We start from the raw sequence: 25,520 nt of genomic DNA, 5'->3' as shown, positions 1-25,520 counted from the left end.
TTAACATCATTTATAACTGAACCACATTATGTCATCGGAACATAACCTCTGAGAAGAACCAAAAAACATGGATTCCTCTGATGTTTAGATTGGGGAGGGGTGATCCCTTTCAATAAAATATATTGAATATATATCGTATAGCAATTATACAATATAAAATATATAATATAAGGGAATTCAGGAGCTGGAAATATAATCTCTCCCCTGACTCCTCAATCCCCCGATCCTGCCTCCTAAATCAAAAATCACCCATAAACTACAAGCAGACTTGTCCACATTTCATTATTATGCAATCAATAATAATAATCATAATGCAATTGAATGGCACAAGAGAAGCCTCGGCACACGGAGAGAGAGAGTGCTGACTTAGAGAGTGCGCTCTCCTCATTGTTTAAACTGGCATTAGCTCATCCAGATAGTATTGCCTTTGCTACTAATGCTCGGCTGAAAGGGAAAGGTGCAGGGAATCCGGACAAAGGTGGAACAGGAACTGAAAAGTGCAATAAGTGCAGAGATGAAAGTGCATTTTATAGGGTGTCAGGTAGAGACCATAAAAGCAACGTTGTGACGTACATACGATTTCCTTAACCACTTCTGGGTATAAATGTCAAATGTTTTGCTGGAATCATATCTAAGCAACGTCATTGTTTACTGCACAATATATTGACTTTACACGCACATGGATGTTGCAGCTGCTCATAGGGCTCTAATGAATATGCCAATGGTTCCTGCGCAAAGGTTCCTTTGTTTCTATGGCTCGGTGGGCAAATACAATATGAGATAATAGAGTCAAATAGGAAGAGGTGGCCCTTAGCAGAAGAGATGGGGCCCCACAAGTGTGTAGGGGGTTGTGTAGTATTGGTATCTTTTGTCGAATATACGGAAAATAATTGACAATGTTAAACAAAGTCCTATGTGGGCTACATTTTGAGTATATGCAACTGCAAGAAAGATGCCCCCCATTTGGACCCTTTAATTCTGGGGGGCAGTGCCAATTCCTTTGTTTGCCCTACCCTATTATTCACCACTGAATACATAAAAACAAAGACACAATCAAGCAGGTGGAAATTCAGCCTTTTCTTTATACAGCAAATGCATGCCTGCAACTTCTACTGCCCAAAAAAATACCACCCTTCAGCTACTGCTGAACTACCACAAACCTGGAATTCTAAGAATGCATTGAGTTATGTGTGCATATCCCAGTGGTTTTATTTAACGGCAGCATGTTTGCTGATGGGAACTACATCTCCCAGCATCCTCGGCTACCTGGCTACATGCATCAGCTGGATCCATGGATCAACAAGCGTCATCTATGGTCCGTAATCAATATAAGAAGCATTGAGTACATTATGTACGAGGCACAGGCGACTAAAGATAAACAAAACAGCTCAGGAGCCAATGGCTTCATAGCAACTGCAATCACTTAAATAACCCTATAGATTGGTCTTCATTTAATGCTGCATATACTTATTCCGCAATTAGTTGGCAGTGCATTACATTTGTGTTTAGCTGCTAATAATATACAGATATGGGACCTGTTATCCAGAATGCTCTGGACCTGGGGTTTTCCGGATAATGGATCTTTCCGTAACTTGGATCCTCATACCTTAAGTCGACTAGAAAATCATGTAAACATTAAATACACCCAATAGGCTGGTTTTGCTTCCAATAAGGATTAATTATATCTAAGTTGGGATCAAGTACAAGCTACTGTTTTATTATTACAGAGAAAAAGGAAATAATTTTTAAGTATTTGGATTACATGGAGTCTATGGGAAACAGCCTTTCCATAATTCGGAGGTTTCTCGATAACGGGTTTCTGGATAACAGATCCTATACCCATACTACAATGGATAACAGCCCAGCTCTTCTGATGCTTTTCACTTTCCTAAAATCACATTGCACCTTTGGATACAAAAGGTCCCCAGGTTGGCATCCCTTACCAAGTCAATACACATGCATTAATATTTACCTTGATATAGCCCCAGGACACAGACAGCAAGTAATTGGCTTCAGGCATTTTGAAAAGAGATCTCTCCTCTAACAGCCAGTTAAATAATGATATTATTCCACCGTTTATTTGTCACTGAGTTTCCTTTAGGTCTCGTGGGTGAGCTGGGCACAAATTGGGTTTAGGTGTATATGCTGCATTCTGGAATCAAATCCCAAAGAGCTGCGTGCAGATGGTAAGAATCCCATTTGTACAGATCCTGAGGGATGGGACAGTCCTGGATTAGCACGGACAAGGCGCTCTCTGGAGCGGAAGCAAGAAATCTGGAGCTGACAATCTGCATCTTTGCTGTGCACCAGGCTGTGATGAATAATTTATGGCAAAATGTTCAGCTACTGACAAGGCTTGCTGTGCCCACAGCCACCCGATAGGGACCTTCAAGGAAAACCATGCAGAGCTCGCAAGGGCCTCCCATAAACCTTGCAGGAGAGCCAATAAACAGAGAGGCTGAGCATCCACTTGAGCAGATGTGCTGAATTACGGAGAGATTTTAGTGATTGGCCAAAGATGGTAAATCTTCTTACAACAGGGTTTTTCTCTCTCTCTTTTGCAAATGACATTCAGTAAGAGATTAATTATCACTCCCTTTTTGCCCCCTTTTCATTTCTTTTGCTAATTGCGTTAAAGCCCAGTGATGAGCCAGGCTGAGGCTGCTGCTGTCAAAGACATTTCCAGTGATTTTACAGGTTTTTGCATGGAATATGTATGAGCAAGGACAAAGGGAACACAGCCTGCAAGAGTTCTTGGCTCATAACAGAAGCAGCCTTAGACAATATCCAAGCATAAAAATAGAATTTCCCTGACAGGGTGCCACACATTCGCATGCCACTTTTCAGCATCTTGGTGCTGATGTTAAACTAGAATATCACCACTCTTTGCCACTCAACAACTCCAACTCCCTGCAACCCCTGTATGCTTTGCTGGGGATGCTGGGAATTGTAGACATGCAACATCTGCAGTGGCAAAGAATGTCCATATCCCTGGACCTGGGGTTTTCCAGATAAGGAATCTTACCATAATGTGGCTCTCCACACCCTACTAAAAAAAAATATTTAACCCATAATTAAACCCAATAGGCTGGTTTTGCCTCCAATAAGAATTAATTATATCTTAGTTGGGATCAAGTACAAGGTACGGTTTTATTATAACAGAGAAAAGGAAATCATTTTTAAAAATTTGAATTATTCGATTAAATTGGAGAGATGGTCTTCCTGTAATTAGGAACTTTTCTGCATAACAGATAAGCACTGCGTATCTTGACAGCGCTATATAAATAAATGATGATGATAGTGGATCCCATACCTGTACATGCATAAGGCAATACAGGTATGGGACCGGTTATCCAAAATGCTCGGGGGCCTGGGGCTTTCCGGATAACGTATCTTTCCGTAATTTAGATCTTCATACCTTAAGTCTACTATAAAATCGTGTAAACATTAAATAAACCCAATAGGCTGCTTTTGCTTCCAATAAGGATTAATTATATCTTAGTTGGAATCAAGTACAAGGTACTGTTTTGTTATTACAGAGAAAAAAGGAAAACATTTTTAAACATTTGGATTATTTGTATAAAATGGAGTCCATGGAAGACAGCCTTTCCATAATTTGGATCTTTCTGGATTTTATGGATAACGGGTGCCAAATATGTCATCTATAACTCAGAATGGTTGGAACTAAGCACAGGAGGGAAAGAGCACACAGGCAACATGGGGCACTCCAATTTTTGCAGAAAATGACTAAGCAGAAATATGGAACCATAATAAACACATAGCGCAGCCCTATATGCCATGGCGTGGGAATCTCCGAGAGAGAATACCGGAGAGATTTCTGGCACACAACTCACTGAGCTCTGCACACGGACTGACTGAGCCTCCAGCAAAGCGAGTGACAAGCAACATGATGAGGGGGAAAGCAGAACAGAATGGAGCTCCCATCTGCAATACAGGCAGTGGGGATGCAAAGCCCTTAACCCAATTAATGCCAGGAAGCACCGGGAAACCTAACGTTCTGCCTTAATTATATTTTTATACGTTTTGCTGGTGTATAAGGGAAATGCAATTAAAGGTCATGAGGTAAAGGGTCAGCACTAAATAATGTTGGTTGCCTTTTTTTATGGGTTGCCTGGTTGAACTGCAAGATTCTCAAGCAACAGCTGGAGCCGGTGTCGGACTGGGACACCAGGGGCCCACCCAAAAACCTTTATTCTTCCTCTCCTCGCTCAACCTCTATTCTCCTAGTTTCTTTTCTTTACATACTATAATCTATTATTTCATCTATTTAGCCTCTTTGTTCTCATAGAAATAGGGAATGACCAGGAAATAGGCCAAATGTTTAGAAGCAGGAGGGCCCACTGACACCTTGGCCCACCGGGAGTTTTCCTGGTATCCCTGTGGGCCAGTCCGACACTGGCTGGAGTTCATAGAGGTGATTTAGCCAAGGGAGCACACAATCTCTTGGCAATGGTAATTTGTTCATTCAGCATGAGGGCAGCACAATCACATCCTATGACCATAAATCTTTCACTGTGATTGAACTTCAAGTCCCAACCCCACTGGAGAACCACAGTGTGACCCAGTCTGCTGTTAAACTACAACTCCCAGCATGCACCAGTGCAGACACAGCACCAAATGCTGCTGATCACTGCCCCAAGGTTTCTTGCGTCCGGCAGCTTTTCGCCACTGACTTCTAAATAACCAACACTGATAACACAACCTTTATATAAATGTATATTTTTTTCTCATGGATTTGCACCTATGGACTGGGGTGAACTGTGAGTATATCCTCCCCCTCTTACTAATTTCTGCATTATTATAACTTTATTTACTGTGGTCGTGTCCATATTGGCTTCTGGCACCTGTTCTCTTTGTTTTTGTATATTATCTTGCTCCTTGCTCTTCTAAGACATGTTCCTGGATATGGAGATGGCCATTTGACATTTAGAAATTCTCCTCCAGGGGTTACTACTCACTTCTACATCTCTCTAATTCATTCTGACACCATTTGAGTGTGGGTTGATATGGGCTAGAGCAATACTCGCAAGCAGCAACAATAACAAAACAGCAACAAGAAAACCAGTCTATACTTGCACCGTATTGCTTACAGCAGCCCCCTGCAGAGGTGTGACCGTTCTTGTTTCAAGGCTGGTGGGTAAATCTCTGCCTATATATTAATATTTACAATGACATACTCATCAGTCACCAATGTACAGCCATGATGTATAGATATATGTTCCATCCCAAGACTCTCCCTTGAGTAGACATACACTGGAATAAGTTGCCTGGCATATACATCCGAATACAGCCTCCCATTTAGGAACCCTCCCCTTTTAGAAAAGAATACATACCTCCCAACATTTTCAAAATAGAAAGAGGTACATAAAGTTTAGCCATGAGCAGCGCTGTGAAAATATCTACGCCCATTTTATGCCACACCCCCTAATTACCATGTCCATTTTAAAAAATTTTGCAGGTTATGGAAAGTTTGAACACAATTCTGGGGGATTTGGGGTCAGGTTTAATGTGTTATCACAGTTTTGCTAATGAAGGTGAATTGCCCTTCAAGCTGCAAGTCACAGTTTCCCCAAGAGACATGCTTATCTTAAATAGTTTTTCTAACTATTAGTTATAATAATTGTTATAGTTTTAATTGTTGTAGTTTTAGTAATTGTTTCTTTGCTTATCCTAAATTGTTACAAAAGTGCACCTGCCATGCATTCTGGGCTCTCTGCCAAAAGCCAATTACGTTTTAGAAACGTTTTATCTTTTTCTAGCTGTTCATTGTAGGAGATCAGAAAGTCGGGACATTTCAGTAAAAATCCGGGACTGCGGGCTAAGCTGTCAAAATCAGGACTGTCCTGCGAAAAACGGGAGAGTTGGGAGGTATGAGAATATAGAGGGGTGATTAATAGTGATGGGCAAATTTGTCCCATTTCACTTCGCCACGAATTTCAAGAATTTGTAGTGAAAATTTGCAAAACACGATTGACACCGGCGGCAAGTTAATGGCGCCCATTAATCGGCGCTAACGATTCCATCACCGGAATGATGCCAGCGAATTTTCGTGGCAAGTTCGCGTATTGCGAAATGCAAATAAATTCGCCCATCTCTACATTCAGTAAGATACCCAATCATCTGTCATTCATCAGAAGTAACGTGATAAGAATTTCATTATGAAATGCATGGAGGTGGATAACAAACTGGTTATATCTAGCTGCATTGTGCAACTGCCAGTCCTAGTGGCAGCCAGAATGTGGCATCATTGCTAATGAAATGGTACAAACCTTATAGAACAGTACATCATGTTCTGTGTGAGGTCACAGTATGTGCTCTCAGGCCTCCTCTATAGGTTTGCAACCTTTTTTGGTAAAAATTACCGGCCTTCCTATATACTTATCTTTATTCCCTATTAACAACATTGGCAACCCTACTCCTCTAGTACCTGCAATGATCATGTTAAAGGAAAACTATACCCCCAAAATTAATACTTAAAGGACCAGTAACATCAAAAAAAATCTTTAGTATACATCAGAAAAAAAACCCACCAAGACAAATTAAACTTTAAAATTGCAAAGTCTTTATTAAGAAATAACTTACCGAAACTCCGCTTGCGCTCCTCTTCAGAAAGCGATCGGCGATCCATCGTGCGGCACTCTGTTTCTCCTCCCTGCCTTCCTTATAGGAGATAGCTAGGGGGGAGAAATCCAGCACCGCATGATGGATCGTTGATGTGTCGCCTTTTCTGAAGAGGAAGCGGAGTTTCGGTCAGTTATTTCTTAATAAAGGCTTTACGATTTTAATGTTTAATTTGTCTTGGTGTTTTTTTTTCTATGTTTACCAATGAATTTTTACAATTTATTTTGATGTTACTGGTCCTTTAAGCAATAGACTTATGTCATTTTAAGTGGCATATTAAAGAATCTTATCAAACTGGAATACTGTATATATATTTAACTAAATATTGCCCTTTTACATCTCTTGCCTTGAACCACCATTTCGTGATGGTCTGTGTGCCGCCTCAGAGATCACCTGACCAGAAATACTGCAGCTCTAACTGTAACAGGAAGAAGCGTTGAAGCAAAAGACACAACTCTGTCTGTTAATTGGCTCATGTGACCTAACATGTATGGTTTTGCTTTGTTTGTGTGCACCTTGAATCCTACGACCCCAGGGGGCAGCCCTTTTTTTTCAAATGGCAGTTTTCTATTTATGATTACCCAATGGCACATGCTACTAAAAAAGTATATTAATATGAAAATGGTTTATTTACACGAAGCAGGGTTTTACATATGAGCTGTTTTAGGCATTATATTTTTTATAGAGACCTACATTGTTTGAGGGGTATAGTTTTCCTTCAAATATCACAATGCTACAAGGTCTAAGTATCATTTTCCCACACATTTATCTCTCTTATCTCCATTATACTGTGAGCGCCTACCCACTTCCTGGTCTGTGGCTATGGTATCACACTAACCACTTTATGGGATGCAGGACATGGGCACCCATCATAGTAGCAGGAGGGGAAGTTCTTCCATCATCTTGGAGACAACACAACTGAACAGAACATATTAGAAAGTTAAGTGGCTGCACCTCCATGGGACAAAGCAATGCCAATGTCCGACCATGCCAACATATAAAGGCTAATGGATTATATTCACTATTTTTAGCAGCCTTTGGAAATTTGACAGCAGTCATTGCAGAGATAGAGAGAGGGGGGCCATTGGCAATAAAATCAGTGTTATTTAGAGTCATCCCACTGTCATTAAAGGGTATTTTATGTGTGCCAAAAGCAGCACAAACACTTGATGAAGTGGCACTATGAAACAAAACGGTGCTATTTCTAGAGGCGAGTATTGACAGCAGGCGCTCGCACTGCCGCACGCTTCATCCCAGCCAAATGACTGCCTCCTACTCTATCCAAGGCACATCCCCACCTCTATAATAATACATTTGCCATGTTTATTGTGGCTCCCATCTACCCACTGAGAACTGGCAAAGCACACAGTCTGCAGAGCCAAAGCATTACGTGGCCTCCTCGTATAATGAATGGTTCAGATTAATAACAATGACAACTAATGAAGAATCGATCCCTTTATAGAAAATACCTTTCCCAGTGCATAACAGTAAAATATAGAAGTCCTATAGTATTCATTCCAATAAATGCACTCTCCAGTGAATTCAACGTTTCCATCCTATATAAATTACTTGGTGCAGGGCCCCCTAGTGGTTGGTTCTGCACGGGGGGGGGGGTGGTAGAGTCCTGCAGCGGGTCCGGTTACCCGTAAAAACCTGCGGTACAGGTAAAAGTTTCGGGAGCGGGTATAGATACGGGTCGGCAGTTCTCCGGGTTTGCGGGTTGGGTCACGGGTCTTCTCAATAGCGAGTTTTACTTTTTTTTTCTGATCACGCCTACTTCTAATAATGTCACTTCCGGTTTACAATGACAGCACTTCCTGTCTCTTGATGGTCAGCAGGTCGCGGATTGGGTTGCGGATAAGGTACTCGTGGGTCAAGTAGCGGGTCCAAGCGGGTAAATATGCAGGTTGCGGGTGCAGGTCAGGTTGAACAAATTGGTTCCGCGCAGGACTCATGAATTCATCATCATCATTTATTTATATAGTGCTAGTAAGCTGCACATGCTCTACAGTATAAATGTAAGATCAGAGGGCTGTGCTCACAAGAGCTTACAATCTCAAGGGCGAGGGAGCACAAAGTCATGTAAGAATGTTAAAAACAATTGGTAATTCCTTCACTGCTCATATTAACACAACTTGAATTTTTTCTATATTACTTGCAATTCAAACTGTTCATGCACAGAACATTTATATAAAGTCATCACTAGAGGGCGCAGCTCGGCTTCTGCTGGATTCAAATGACACACAATTACTTGTTGCATCTGTTGAAAGCTGGATATAAAAAGTAATACTATCAGGGTGGTTCACCTTTAAGTTAACTTTTGGTATGTTATAGAATGGCCAATGCTAAGCAACTTTTCCATTGGTCTTCATTATATATATATATATATATATATATATATATATATATATTTTTTTTTTTTTTTTTTTTTTTTTTTAATTATTTTCCACCTTCTTCTGATTCTTTTCAGCTTGCAAAGGGGGGGGGGAGGGGTGTCACTGACCCCCATCTCAAAACAACTGCTATGAAAAGCTACAAATGTATTGCTAAAAGGCGTGTATCTACAGAGGAAGTGCAGGAGGTATAGGGGCCCCACAAGGACCTCATTCATGTACAATTTCAATAAATAATGGTAAAACAGGTCAACCTCTAGACATTTTGGGGGCCTGAAAAATAATAATAATTTGACCCAGTAACATCTAGTTATGCCACTGATTGCTACTGCTACTTTTCTATTAAGGCCTCTCCTATTCATATTCCAGTCTCTTCTTCAAATCAATGCATGGTTGCTAGGGTGATTTGGACCCCAGCAACCAGACTGCTGGAGAGGTGATGATAAAAAGCTAAATAACTCAAAAAAAAGCACAAATAATAAAACATGAAAACCAATTGCAAATTGTCTCCGAATATCGCTCTCTATAGCATACTGAAAGTGCATTTAACGGTGAGTACAGGGCCATAACCCACTGCACACAGAGAGCTTTATTTCTCTTTGTTTTTGCATTAGTTCAAATTAGTTGGCGCCGACATAGTGTTTACCTTTTTTCCTTTAAGCAGTAATTAAAGCAACCTCAGCAAGTCCAGCTTTGTGGAAAGGCCACGGAGGCCCGGACCTAAATTGTTTGGGGCTGTGACTTGAGGGTCAACTTTTAATGTTTGGCTGGCTAAATCTAAATGGACACAGGGTGCCCAGAGGTAGGGTGGCAAAGGGGGTAGCCAAGTAGTGCCAAAAAGGTAGATCTGTCCCTGAACAAGAAGCAACAATTGTGCATTATGGCAGCTCCAACCCATTTATAAATACAGCAACACAAACCAAGAATCCGGGCACAATTCAAGCAACATCTGCTTCTGTAGGAAACGTATATATCTGCCAGGAAATAACCCAGTAACCTATATCGGCTGCTGATATTTCAAACCAAAATCCTCCTTTGCGAGGAGAGTGTTGTGAGATTTACAGAGAAGTGAACCAGTTTCTATAGAGAGACACAAAAGCAGCAGAGGGCTGTGAGCTGCACTGAAATGAGATACTTATATGGGAATGATGCTCATTACCCAAGGTAAAAGCCCTGCGAGGGAGCGGCCATTCTTTAATGTTAATGTTATTTCTCTGCCATTGTGTGTTACAATATCAAGGCAGGAGATAGGATTGGTAGAACACTAATCATTTATTCATGGATTTTGGGCAGAATATTAGAATGAATGTAAATGGCCCAATTATAGAGAAATATGCTGCGGGGCCATTACCCCATAAAGCCACTGTGCTGTAAAGTATTCTTCCATAGAACCAATAAACAAAGAGATGCTCAGGGAGTGGAACAGTCATGGGCAGCTCTTAGCTCTCTAGGTGCTGTTAAACTATAATTCCCAGTACAGCTACAGGGGAGTGATGCTACTTCCATATTCCGTTCTGCCCAGCCCATCAAGCAAGCACAAACTTGCACACATTTCCTTTACTTTCCACCTTGACTTACTCCAGAACTACATTTCCCAACATCCTCTGATCAGCTGAGCTGCTAGATAGCCATGGAGACACTAGCATACCTCTTGCATACCATGTTAGTTAAATCTGGAAATGAGAGAAAAATGTGCTATGTTACCATCTACTGCCCTCTAGTATTACTATAGAACATAAACATGGAGACATTAAGCATACCTCCTGCATATCATGTTAGTTAAATCAGGAAATAAGAGAGACAAATGTGTATGCACCATGCTTCTTTGAGCTGAATATTATTTTTCTAAGAGTATAAATACATTAATTCATTTATCATTGCCTATACAAGAATATACACCATTCTTATACCCTATGGGCATGTAACAGGAGAGGGCCATTTCATTTCTAAAGGGATGCTAATATGCCACCTCTTACTGTATATCAAATTCCCCTAACTAATTGTTTTCTTGCAGCTGACGGGGGAGAAGAAACCAGCCTTGAATGGGAGATGCACCCCTGCATGATTTCCTTGCAAAGGCTACGCCAACACAGAGCCATCTTTAAAGGTGGGGGAACCCAGTGCAAAACAGACCCACTGCCTGTCCAGTCCTAGGGCGCTTACAGTCAACTATTTTGAAGGGGCTGTACTCACACAGACGCATGTATGCGCCAAACGCAGGTGAAATGCAACATGCTGCGTCCCAACCTGCGTTTGGCCCTTACATGCTTACATGAGTCCAGCCCCCTTCAAAGTAATTGACTGCGTCTACTCCTACACTCCCCTGCGGCTGAACAGAAGAAAGCGAAACGCAGGGGGCGCAGGCAAAAACGGCTGTGTGTAAGAGCCTTTATGCAGCTATAAAATGCTTTTCTGTAACTGCTCTACATGCAACTGCTGCCCAGCCTGAACTCCCTATCCCCAAGCTCACCTTTCCCTACAGAGGAGGCAGCTCAGACATAACTTTCATAATCCCACCCCAGCTCCAAATCTGTTCTGTTCTACGATTGTGTTTGCCAGAATGCCGAAGCACATTGCCTCGGAGTGTGATAAGACATGAATGTATGACATAACCATTACAGTACGTACATCAAAAAAACTAACCCCAGATTATGATCTCATAGGGATAATCAGTGTAACCAGATGGAGTATCCACAAATTGCATAATGCCATTAGATGCATCACTACGCAAACCCTTAAAGTCCCAGCAGTGTCGGACTGGGATGCCAGGGGCCCACCAGAAAACCTTAGGCTGAGGGCCCAGTTTCCAAACTATTATACCGCCTCTCCTCAATAAACCTCTTTATTCTCCTAGTCTCTTTTCTCTACATACTATAGTCTATTCTTCCATTATTAAGCCTCTTTGTTCTCATAAAGAAATGAGCAATGACCATAAAATAGGCCAAATGGTCAGAAGCAAAAGGCCCACTGACACCTGGGCCCACCGGGAGTTTTCCTGGTAGGGCCAGTCCGACACTGAGCCCCAGTGCCAATCGATGCATACATTAAATCTTTCTGTATTCTCTCTCCTGGGCACAATCCTGTAAAATGAAAAAGTGTGTTTGTGCATCAAGTCTACGATGCACTGATTCTTGGGCTCACAGCTCTAATGATTAAATGCACTATAACCAATGAGTATCCTAGGGTTTACTAAAAATGTCTAATATAAAATAGGTATCCAGTAAGATCTATACAGACATATTTCTGAAGAAAAGTGTCCCTCAATTCTGCCAAGTCCCTTAAAAGTATAGAGGTATTCATTAAAGGAGTAGTGAATGTTCTCCACGTTAGGACTAGGAGCCAGGCAGCTATAGAATGCTAGCTATGCACACAGGGTATAAGGTGTCTAGCAAAAAAGCCCAAAGGTTCTTGAGACATTTGGAATATGTAAGGAACATCACCAGATGCACCCAGAGCATTGCCCCGCTGATGTGGGACACTAGGATACACTTTGTTTCCTCCAGGCTCACCACTATCAACTGCCCTTCTCTGGGCTTGTTTAAATGCTAACAGCTAGAATTTCATTACACAAGCATGTCAGTTGCTCGGGAACAGGGGGGTTTAACAAACAGGGTGTCCAAGGTCACCGACTGACCCCAGGTCGCTGCAGACACCCAGAACATAAGGAGAAAGCAGATAAAATTCAAGAGCCACAGAAATGTTACCAGTATCAGAGCAAATCCTTTCTCCTACTCAATGGGGTAGGAACCTGGCGCTGATTTAGCTATGCTCTAGATATTCATTTAGTTCCAAGAATATCTAGAGCAGAAAATACACATTCATCCCAAATCTAACCTTAACTGACCTTAAAGCTAGACTTTCAGGTGTATCCATTAGAGTAAACAAATCCCAACTGCCACCTTGCTGCCTTTCTAAGCACATACAAACAGTGTTGGACTGGGGTTTCTAGGGCCCACCTCTGGGGGGTTTCTGCGGCCCACCAGGGAGCAACTTCAGGGGCCTCCACCCAACGCAGTCGCAAACCCCTCCAACAGCCAGTGCTCCTCCTTCACCACCACCCCCACAGAGTGTCATCCGTGTAGCAATCCTTTTACTTGCGAATGTCACATTCTTTCATTTGCCGATGCCTCCCAGTGTCCTGCTGGCCCAGTCCAACCCTGCCCCAAAGGAGGCCTCATGTTGTGCTGCAGGCAAAATAATGGCTTCATGATTACATTTACCCACAATGCAGCATTTCCAGTATAGCATCAGAATACTGGCCACATGGGAAGTTGTGCCCGATGTGTCAAATTATGCTCAATCGTGCCGTGCATGCATGCGATTGCAAGTTGGGTACAAGTTGCAGCTAAGCACAGACTGCAGTCTGCATCAGAATGGATTAATAATTAGCCCTGTAGCATCAACTTCTATAACAGACACAGTATATCCTTACGGTGGCCATAGACGGGACGATAAAATTGCAGACAGAGTGAGCCAGCAGCTTATTGGCTCATGTGTGGGGCCCTCCGACGGGCTTCCCCGATCAATATGTGGCCGAAAGTCTGTCAGATGTCGATCTGACAGGACTAAAAATCCCATCGGATCTCGGACTGAATGTTTGTTGATGAAGCCCAGAGATCCGACAGCCCATTTGCCAACCTCAAGGTGGGCATATCAGGGAGGGTATTTACATGTATGACCACCTTTACATCGTGCCACTGGAGCTCCTTCCAGAGCTTGTGAACTAAGGTGCAAAAAAAATGAAAAAATTGTCTAGATTAGATAAAGTTACAAAGATTCATTTTCTGTGCCAGCAAACAACAAATACAATGAGCAAACAACACCCCATTTGTAAAATCTTACAAGGCTGATACAAGGCATCTGTCTCACCGATTGGAACTACAATTCCCAGAATTCCTCTGTAGTATGGCCACATCATGCTCTGGGGTGAAAACAAAAAAACATAGCGCGGTTTCTTACCTCAGTCCGACAGACTGCGCCACTAAACTTTTATTGTGAGTGAGGATGTGGAAACTCATGTTATAAGAGAGATAATCCCCTGGATGCTGCAAAAGGAGCCTCAAACCCAGCAAATAGACTTTTTTTTTTTAAATTAAATGTAGGAAACAAAAGGCAAGCACATTGATATGCAAAGGAACAAGGAAAGAGTAGGGCTGAGAAATTTGAATTCTAGCCAGCAAATGGTCCTTTTCTCTGGCTAAGCCACACAGACTGCATCCTATCCAAGATGGCAACCTCTTCTGTCCTTGCTATGGACACATCTCTCTGTCAGGCCTGCACATTCTCCCCCCCCCCTGTTCTGAGCCCTGTTTGTTTATGACAGGTCTCGGTGCTGCTTATTATGGGCCTTGCATCAGTACGGCGTTCCATTGGCCAATAATAAGAGGCAGCACTGAGCTGATCAGTATGCAGCAGGGAACATGGGAACTGAGCCGGGAGGAGAGCATGCTCACTCTGCACTCACAGACACTATCAGTGCCAAGGCATTGCTCCGGAGTCACGATGCTGCCTTCTGCTATGAATGCCAATGTCTCAAGGGTTTGTTTACAAAATGAGGGCTCAATATTAGAGAAGCAAATGAGGAAAAGATGATAGGGTGCTGGATCCAAGTTAGCCTTAAAGAGACAGGGGAAAGGTATAAAGCAATATACAGTTGTAGGATCCGTTATCTGCAAACCCATTATCCAGAAAGCTCTGCATTACAGAAAGGATTTTATCCAAATAAATTTTGAAAAATAATTTAATTTTTCTCTGTAGTATTAAAACATTACCTTGTATTTGATCCCAACTAAGATATCATGAATCCTTATTGGAAGCAAATCCAGCCAATTGGGTTTATTTAATGTTTACATAATTTTCTAGTAGACAACATATGAGGATCCAGAAAGATCCATTATCCAGAAAGCCTCAGGTCCCAAGCGTTCTGGATAACAGGCCACATACCTTTATATAGATTTGTAATAATTACACCACTCTATTGCTTATTGTTTATAATTTCAAAGCCGGGTGGGGGGGAATATCTGCTGGGGGCACCCCACGTCCTTTAGAGCTATAAATACACCTATGATCAGATTGTCTGTGCTTCTAACTACTTATTGAAAAATATGCAGCAGGCTGGAAAAATACAATACTTGGTGCCTCCTAGGAATATACTGAAAAGCATCAAATGTTGCCTTGTGCAAGGAGTTTGCCGTATCACAAATGGTAATACTCATAAGAACTGATAAATAATAATGTGCCATAGTTAGAGTTGCCACCTTTTCTGGAAAAATATACCAGCCTTCCTATATATTTATCTTTTTTCCCTATTAATAACATTGGGATCAGCCATAACTTTCACCGGCCCGGCCGGTAAAATACTCTAGAGAGAGAGAGAGACAGTGAGGCTTAGTTATAAAGAGCATCTCAAGCTCCAACTAGGAGGATAGAAGGGAGTAGCTCTCCCTCAGGCTTTGTTTTGCCTGTAGTGAAGGTAGTGACAAGGGAATCAGGCTATGTTCTAACCCTGTTCCAAGTCTGCTGTAGGGGATCCAGGCCACATGAGGTACTGAAACCCTGGAAGGTGATCTCTCAACTATTTTGGCTATTCCTAGTGTGGTGTCTTTATATGCTCTCTCTGCTACACCTGTGAATGTACTTGGAGATATACTGTGCTACCTCATGTGTGAGTATGATAACCCTGTGGCGCTTTATGCCTGAATAAAGGCTGTTCTACTGTTTTGCAAAGAACCCAGGTGTCCAACTCTGTTCTTTTGTACTTATGTCAGTAGTGAGTTGTAGTTCAAACACATCAGCACGTGTTATTTCCATTTTGCGAAAGCCCATCCTGGTGAAAGAGGGTCGTGTGTAATCCATGTTCTACCCCTCTAGTTGGTAATTGTTTCAGCCAAAAAGGGGTTACAGTACCAATTGCTGATTTGTGTAGCCAGGGCTGCCATTTGAAATCTCGGGCCCCATACAATAAAATTTCCTGGGCCGCCCCAAGCCCCACCCCAGATTCCGCCAACACCACAGGTAAAACACCACACAGACATCAGCTCTAAAAACAGTAAACCCCCCCCCCACACAGTTATAAAAAAACATTGAGGTGAGGGCCCTCTTTTAAGTTAAAATAAAAAACTGTGGCGCCAGAGCCCCCCATAAAAGTTTTTTTTAAAAAACATTGGTGGTCAGGGCCCCTCCTAAAAGTAAAAAAAAAAAAAAAATTGGTGACCAGGGCACCCCTATAAGTTAGCATCTCCATACTGCTAAGTCCAGCAAAAAGAGTAGCCTGCTTTTTCATTGCTCTGGTCCCTACAACTTTCTTTGAATAAATTCAGCACAATCACTGCTCCTCACCATTGCTGAGCTGCAAGCCTTCAAGGATGGTCCTTACAATTCTTATAACATCTGCTAAACAAAAAAAAGGATACAACAATAGACCACTAACCAATCAGAAGTTAACTCTAATAAGTAAATTGCAGCAGAATAAAAGAAAGCAAAGGTCTGATTGGCTACTTAGGTCTGGTCTGATTAGTCTTTTGAACCCCCTTTTTTAGATGGAACAGCTGGACCATCTTTAGAAATTAGGGAGAGTTGACAGTTATGCAGAATAGCAACACAAGCCCCCTGTGTCTGTGACATCACACAGAAGGCTTGAGAATTCCATTATGTCCTCAGTTGGCAATTATTTCTCATGCAATTATATGGTTAGGTACAGAACTGTATACAAACATTACTCGTAACATTAATCGTGTTTCAATTAACAAAGGTGTTGCCCTAAACGAGAGCAATAAATACATAGTTCTGCGTCATATCAGGCTAGGGAAACAAAATGCCCCAGTATGAGTATGAGTATATACTTTGGAACGATGCCAGACAGCAGCGCAGAGAGAAGCGCAAAAGCATACTCAGCACTTTATGCCAGATGCCTATGATGTATCATAGATACAGTGGCACTGAGCACGGACGACAGTGTACAGTAAAAAAAAATATCCCACTAATGACACAGTGTGTCCCTCTTCCTCCCAGGCCATGGCCTTGCTTGATTCTCAGGATTTTGGGAGACACTTCTAGGCGTTTCAATGGAGGGTGTAATTTAAATTTACAACAGCTGATTGAGCTGTTACTGCAGTTTACCAGGCATGGGGTGCATCAGGATAATTCCCAAAAAAATGTGTGTGCTGACATGGCTGCTCACAATCTAAATCAAAGATCCCCAACCATTGGCTCTGGAGAAACATGTTGCTCACTAACCCCTTGGATGTTGTTCCCAGTGGCCATAAAGCAGGTGATTATTTTCGAATTCCAGCCTTGAAGTTTTGGTTTCATAAAAACCAGGAGCTGCCAGTCCACATAGGGACTACCAAACAGCCAATCACAGCCCATAATCTGCACCACCAAGAACTTTCTTCATGCTTGTGTTGCCCCCCCCTCAATTTTTTCTATATTTAAATGTGGCTCGTGGGTAAAAAAGGTTGGGGATCCCTGATCTAAATGGTCACAACCTACTATAAAAAAGTGGTCCAGGGCAAGATCGGTTACATAACCTGAACATGCCAGAATCATTAAAAGGATCTGAAATTTTAAATGGGAAACAGCAACATGTTTAGTGTTGCTACAGCAGAAAGCTAAAGCCAAAACATATGACAACTCACACTTTTATATAAACTCAAGCAAAATTCAGTTTTAATGAAAAGTCTTCTTGATACCCATCCAACAGAAATATTACACATACTGTATGTACCTTAACTGAGCAATTCTAAGTAATTTGAGAATGAGACCAACTGCACTTAAAGGGGAACTAAAATCTAAAATAGAATAATGCTCGAAATGCTGTATTTTGTATACTAAAAATAAACATGAACTTACTGCACCAGAAGCCTAATAAAAAAAATCATTTATTCTTTCAAAGTTGGCCGCAGGGGGCTGTCATCTTGTAACTATGTTAAACATCTTTGCAAGACCAAGACTATGCACATGCTCAGTGAGGTCTGGGCTTCAGTCAATTCCTTTCTGCCAGAAGCCGATAGAGCAAGACTGACTAATAATCAGAAAATACAGACTGCACTGGGTCTGCGGATACAAAGCTCTACAGTCATCGGCTGCTTTATAGGGAAATAAACAAAGCTGCTCGAGTTCAGAAAAGTAAGGTGGGGGGCTCCCCCTGCTGTTTGAAAGTATGATTGTTTCTCCACAGAGCAGCCAGGGACCATTGTTTCCTATCTGCAGTAGTCAGAGCAAGTAAAACGAAGGTGGAATTTCACTGCATACAGTCATGTTTCTTATAAAAACAGTATACATTTTTAATTAAAATATATTGGAGACAGATTTATTTTTATTAAAGAAAGTAAAAATAGGAGTGTTTGCCTTTACATCCCCTTTAAGCCCCGTAATTAGCGATGAGCAAAATTTTTCGCGAAAAAGACGCCCATAGATTCATTAGGCTCATGCCCAGCTCAGTTCCGTTACCTCTCACCTTAAATGTTCCTGGAAGGTTCACAGTAGGTTACAAAGCAATTAAATTGTGATGTCACCTAGACATGATTAAGTGCATTGTAAGCGATTATGTAAGGGCCTTTATCACATAATTACAGCCCCTGTGGGATATATGTACGGCAAATGTAATATGACAGCTTTTAATCCACTGCCAAATGCCGTCAGTGTTGCTGCACCACTTTGTGATCTAGAGAAATACCTTGTTTGCAGGTCACAAGTACCGAATAATGTGACAATAACGTGCCATGCATTTATCTTTTATATCGAACAGCAGGAATGTCACAATTGCAGCCCGGGAGCTGGTCATAGCCGCAACATATACAGTCTGACAAAAGCTAATTGCCCTGGCGTAAGACATAATAATCAGCAACCTATGTCCTTAAAGGAAAGGAATGGTGGAAGTAGAGAAATGGGCAAAGAATCTGTAAAGTGCACGTTTGCCCAGTGCAGTGTAGAGGATGCTGGGAAAACAGAATGCTATGATGGCATAATGCCATACCTCCCAACATTTTGGAAATAAACAGAGGAACAAAAAATTTGGCATGCGTAGCGCGGCAAAAAAAATGACCACGCCCATTTTTTGGCCGCACCCTCCAATTACCATGTTCATTTTACAACATTTGGCAGGTTATGAAAGTTTGAACATATTTCTGGGTTTTTTTTCAGTTATTACAGTTTTGCTAATGAAGGTGAATTGCCCTTTAAGCTGAGTCTAAAGCTGGCCATAGATGCAAAGATTCGATCGTACGAATCCTCGAACAATAAGACTTCTCCATCTCCCGACCTGCCACTAACCATTCAGATCAAATAAAGTAGAAAACAACAGATCAGCTGATGTTCTGCCCCTGACAGCAATCGTACGAAATTTATGTCTGACCAAAGATAGTGACAGTCTCCTTCTGAAAATCGTATGATCGGCAATACACGCAGAGATATTATCGGCAGCGGACAGAAATCTTATAACCTGTCCGATCGACCAAACGACCGATCTCCGTGGGACGAAAAATGTCGACACTCCACACACGGTCCAAAAATCGTACAAATCCTCAATTCATACGATCGGATCTTTGCGTCTATGGCCAGCTTAACTTCTCCCAAGAGACCTGTTATCTAAATTGTTACAATTACTTATTTGCTTATGTCAAAATTGTTACAACCTATCTTATCTGAACCTCATGGCTGTTCTGGGATCTGCAAATAAATTGTCTCAGAATGTCAACGTCTACATTATTTTTATTAAACGTTAATTTAAAGGTGAAGTAACTGCAGCTTCTACTTCTGAATGTCATCCTAATGCTACTAATATTCAGGTCTCATTAGAGTAGGGCTGGGGAGGGGAAAGCAGTAGGGCAGATGGGTTGCTTATCCCTGTGCAGAATCTGATGAGATGCAGGAAATGACATTGGCTATAATGTGATCTCTGCTGATTTAGGGTAAAATAAAAAGACAGCAACCAATAAACAGGCAGCATTTACTTGCAGGTGGTTGAAAGCAAACATCTGATATGGTAATATGGTTAAGGTATACATACATGGTTAACAAAGGATTGCATTGGTTAATCAGCCTCATGCTCCCATAACGCTTAGCTGGCCAATTATCACATTTTGATTTTTGCCTATATAAAGGCACCAATACTATAAAGTGTGGGTTCTACAATGACCTGGCAATTCATCTCAGACAGTGCCACCATCTAGCTCCTAGCGGGCATTCTATACACAGCTGCTGGTAGCCACAGTGTCCCAAACATGGGTGCATTCCATCAGCGCCATTCCTCAGACATGACCAATTAAAAAGAAATCCCAAAAATGTCAGGCTTGTGGAATCACCAAGCAGAATAGGAAACACATTTGAAGTACAGTATGTCTTGCTAAAGTCAACAAATGAAGAAATCTGCGTTTTCCCAGCGACGGCCGGAGAACAGAGAAAGTACTGCTATATCTGGGTGTTGATGCACAGGACTCGGGGATCTGTTTGGAAGTATACAGAAAATAGTCACTGGAGAGCACAACATGTCTTATGGTATCATCATGTGATTTATTTCAGGAATGTACAGCACTACATGTTTCGGCCCAATAGCCTTCATCAGGATCTGTTTGGAGATGGAAGCTTTAATGCACTTGAATGCACAAATCATGGATTGCTTGCTGTGGTCAAATTATTATTGTGGTTTGTAGCTGTCCCTAAACAGCAGTTCCATATCTCTAATCTGTATTCTCCTATCATAGACTCAGAATCAGACCTGAAGGAATCTACCGAGGGAACCTCAGCAGAGTTATATTTACAGCTGGTGGTGCCCTGTCCTTCCCCTATCTATTTATAAGGAGGGGGTTATTTGGGAGCTAAAATGGTTTAGAATGATTGAATTTCTAATATTACTCTTATTTATATTTTTTTATTGCACACAGAACGTTCACATTATCAGGGAGAACAACCCAGGGGGCCCATTTCTCAGTTATTATAGTCTTTGCCTAAATCCCCTGTGCTGCTGCGATGCATTTTATTCTGCTTCATTCTGAATGGATATCTCATTGAAATTGAATCCAGTTTTAAACTCACCAGCTAGAAGTCAGTGCTTCTCTTTACTTAGTCCCCATTATGATGCACCTGCACTACAATTCCCAGGATGCTCCAACATATCAGTTTAAAGCATGCTGGGTATTGTAGTCAAGGTCTAGCTGCTGGAGTACAATGCCCATACTCTGTAGCTAAGAAAGACGGAAGTAGGATGTTTTTCCCTTGATTTAGAGCAATACTTTTAGAAAAACTTTATTTGAAAAGATCACAGATTGTAAGTTTATATAACAAAACTGTAACAGCTAGAGTTGCCACCTGGCCTGTGTTTTACCGGCCTGGCCGGTAAAAATTATGGTTGATCCCAATGTTATTAATAGGGAAAAAAGCTAAATTTATAGGAAGACCGGTATTTTTTTTCAGAAAAGGTGGCAAACCTAGTAACAGTATAGGACATCCAGAGACCAGCAGCCTTCAGTTGATTCTGAATGATATCTAGCTATACTTTTCCCATTATTGAATTCTGAATGGTAAAGAAACTGATAGTAACAGAGGAGTAATACAGTTTACTGGATTTTGGCATGTACCAAAGCAGGTAAACAGGTGCCGTGTTTATGTGATGGGGACCTTAGATTGTAAACTCTGCAGAGACAGGGACTGATATGAATGAATATGCAGGGGCATATAGATAAAAAAGAACAACAACAAATACATTGGTTTCTCCAGCCTGAAAATGTTGTTGATCTGAGCTTACTCCAGAGATAATTATATCGCAGCTACTAGAACCACAAACTATGCACCCAATTCTTGTTAATATTAATACACAAAAGATAGAGACACATTACCTTGGCACAAGTCGCAGGGTCACAACTAGGTATTTGCAGCTGTCACTTCCAAACCTACAAAACCCATGTAGGTATTACACAAAAGCCATGAATTTCCTGTAAATTATATCCTTATAAACGATGACAAGTGAAGTCACCAGTTATAAACGGTGAGTAGTGATGTAATTTTTGTCACATGACTGACTAAAACTTGTGTATTATAATAAATAAAGTACGGTTTGTTGGAAAATATGAGGATATTAGAAGTAACCTCGGAGTTCCATGACCTGTATAAAAGCATGCTTTTATATGGTCATGGAACTCCTCAGTAACTTATAATATCCTTATATTTTACAATAGGGGGTACTTTATTCCATATATATATATATATATAGTTATATATATATATATATATATATATATATATATATATATATATAGTTATATATATATATATATATATATATATATATATATATATATATATATATATATATACACACAAAGATAAGTGGGCCTGGTGCACACAGAGCACTAGAAACTGCCCAGGTGCTGGAACAAGGAGGACGGCTCGCGTTCATGAGCCGAAACGTCGAATAAACACTAAGAAGTTTTTTTCACAAGACCCATTGATTATATATATATATATATATATATATATATATATATATATACATATATACACAGTATATATATATAATTGCATTGAAGAAAGCACTCACGGCAACAATTTCAAATTGTGAAAAAAGAGAAGAAACTTTATTCGTCCATTATCGCATCAACGCGTTTCGATCTACAGAAGATCGTCATCAGGATATATATATTACATTGGGAGAGTGACCAGAATAACACATTTGCCTGCAGATATAAAGAGCAGCTCACTGCGGGGATAGTGCACAAAAGTAAATGTGCTAGGCCCATTTCTCCCTTGTACCCACTGCTGACACTCTGTGCCCCATTCCCATGCAGCTCTGGTTACACAGAAGGGAGATGGTGCCTTAATCTCTCTGTTTGAACGAGGTGTTTGCCTCACGATTACTGAACAACCTGATGGTAATCTCCACTAAACAACTCCATTTACCGTACTTAAAAAAAAAAAAACACACACACACATGCTCCTCCCAAGCGTGCCACAATGCCGTGCATTAGTGTCTGTGCTTACAGAGATCAGATGATTGTAAATGCACACACGCTAAATAAACACAGGGCTGATGAAAAGCCAGGAGCCTGGAACAATGACATAGGATTACATAGTGAACAGTTCCCCTGTATTTATTATTTTTTTAAAGAAAGTTTCTTTGTTGCACCTAAAGGTTACTATTCCGAAGGCTGACAGAGCATGCTGGGAATTATAGTGCCATACTAGCCACGGGATGGACTTCCCTGCTTTATAAATACCAGTTTCCTCGCTGACTGGTAGGGAAACTGAAATTGCATTGAGGATTATTTGAGTTTCATAAGTGCATTTTATCAGTGATTTGAAGCTCTCTGTGGCCGTAAAGAAAGACCTTTGTTAACCTTCATAGTCTGAGATCCGATACCTCTGCATTGCCAATAACTGCAGCTCAGAGACTAGGCTGAGGTAGGGAAGATAGGCCCACTAAAAGTCATGCACGAAGGCTGGCGCTAACATCCAAGGTAGAAAAACAATTAAATAAAACAGGACAACCTACAGCACTGCAGCTGTTACAGAACTACAGTTACCAGTTACAGTTTAACACCCATGTTAAATCCAGTTGCCTCATTTTTAAGGCACAAAGACCATGTGCACTTCCAAACAGAGCCTTTCTTTAGGCTGTCAGTTTACATGTTGCTACCAAATAGTGAATCAATGCCCTTATTTGAAACTCTCTATGAACTTGGATTTTTATACTTGTGTTGCTCCCCAACTCTTTTTACATTTAAATGTGGCTCGGTAAAAAAGGTTGGGGATCCCTGTTGTAGCCTGTAGGAGCACTATGGGACTAGACTGGGTCTAGTCAGGCTAAAGGTGGCCATATACAGAGAGATCCGCTCGTTTGGCGATGTTGCCAAACGAGCGGATCTCTCCCCGATATGCCCACCTTGAGGTGGGCAATATCGGGCTGATCCGATTGTGGGCCCTAGGGTGGCTTTACGGGCAGTCGGATCCCGGGACTGCATCAACCAACAGATGCGGCCACAATCCAACGGGATTTTTAGCCCCATCCGATCGAGATCTGGCTGACTTTCGACCAGATCTCGATTGGTGAAGCCTGTCGGGGGGCCCCATACACGGGCCAATAAGCTGCCGACTCAGAGACAATTGCAGTTTAGTTAAGATTTCAATGGGAAGCCAGTTGGAAAACAAGCAACAGGAAAATAACTGCACAACTTAAATTCTTAATCTATTAGACCTGTCTTTCCTTTAGGGCAGAGACAGACGGTCAGATTCGGGGAGATCAGTCCCCCGGCGATAAATCTCCTCTTGTTCGGGGCAACTAATCTCCCTGAACAGCCTTCCCGTCGGCTAGAATGTAAATCGCTGGTGGGATGGCATTCGGAGCGCTTCGTTTTTCAAAGCCGTCCGAAGTTTCCTCGTGAGGCAAAAGGAGATTTGTCGCCGGGCGACCAATCTCTCCGAATCTGACTGTGTGTCTCTGCGATGAGCTGATGCACTACATGTTTATGGGCCTGGTATACAAGCAGACATCCAGCTGGACTTGCTTTATCGGGCACAGTAAGAGGAATATTAGACATAATATCATACGTGGCCTATATAATACACAACTAGTGTACACACCTAAATCATTATTCCACGTACGGTATACAAAACACATGCGCAGCATTGTGCACAATAGCGAGGCCTTGAGATAGCAGCCTGTGAGCGGCATAGACCCCTGTGTACACACAGTCAGTATGTGACTGTAATATTAATTTACTGATGTAATGGTGGGTGTGGCCTCACAGAGTAACCTTCACATTAGCAGTTAAAAAAAAAAAGCCATCTTGTGTCTCCCGGCAAATGAGCGATCGACAGTCACAAGCAGAGCGGCGACCCACACGTAACCAGGGCCCTCCTGCAGCACAGAGAAATGCTACTATATAGCAGACAACTTTTCAACTTGGCAGTTGCAGCCGTCTGTGTGTTGTTAAACTGTATCTCCCAGTACTGAGCATGCTGGGATTCGTAGTTTAACCACAATGACAATAACAACGGGATGCTTTATTTTGCCAAGCACGCACATTGTTCAATAAAACCTATTGTGCCGGATGAGCCTCCATCTTGCACCTGCGATTACTGAAGAGCATATGTCAGTGCTTCCGTCTCAACGCTATAATGGGCAAATGGCCACACGGCTAATCAGCTTATCTGCAGAATAAGCCGTAATGAGCCGATCTAGCTCAGCCCTAAGCAGACAAACAAGGCGGCCGTCAGGGGTGTAACTACAGAGGAAGCAGACCCTGCGGCTGCAGGAGGTATAAGGGGCCACATGAAGCCCAAATAATGAGCAATTTCAATACATATTGGTAAAACAGGACAATCTTTGGATATGTTGGGTGCCCTAAAATTAATTTGCTGGGGGGCACTGGAGGCCGCAGACCTGTGTGGTTTGGTGTGTGAGAATAAAGTGCTCGTCGGCCCTGTGGAAACATTGACATATAGTTCTTTTTCTCTATTTGCACAATAAATATTTAGCCACCCTGCAGCTTG

The 25,520-nt window shown here is 41.7% G+C and overlaps 1 protein-coding gene across 4 annotated transcripts in view; it reads right to left on the bottom strand.

The window, feature by feature from the left end:
• The window catches only part of LOC108704431 (cAMP-specific 3',5'-cyclic phosphodiesterase 4D), a 298,109-nt gene that overhangs the window by 17,527 nt on the left and 255,062 nt on the right, over window positions 1-25,520 (bottom strand). The window contains exon 1 of one of the 4 annotated variants that reach the window (XM_041580565.1): window positions 1,973-2,384. The exons of the other annotated variants lie outside the window; for them this stretch is intronic. Coding sequence (XP_041436499.1) covers window positions 1,973-2,020 — 48 coding nt within the window. The 5' untranslated portion in view covers window positions 2,021-2,384. Of the gene's footprint in view, window positions 1-1,972; window positions 2,385-25,520 lie in introns of those variants that run through there. 4 annotated transcript variants of the gene reach the window in all.

This window comes from Xenopus laevis, chromosome 1S, assembly GCF_017654675.1.
Source record: "Xenopus laevis strain J_2021 chromosome 1S, Xenopus_laevis_v10.1, whole genome shotgun sequence".
Lineage (NCBI taxonomy): Eukaryota > Metazoa > Chordata > Amphibia > Anura > Pipidae > Xenopus > Xenopus laevis.
This window is presented reverse-complemented; position numbering and strand designations above follow the sequence as displayed.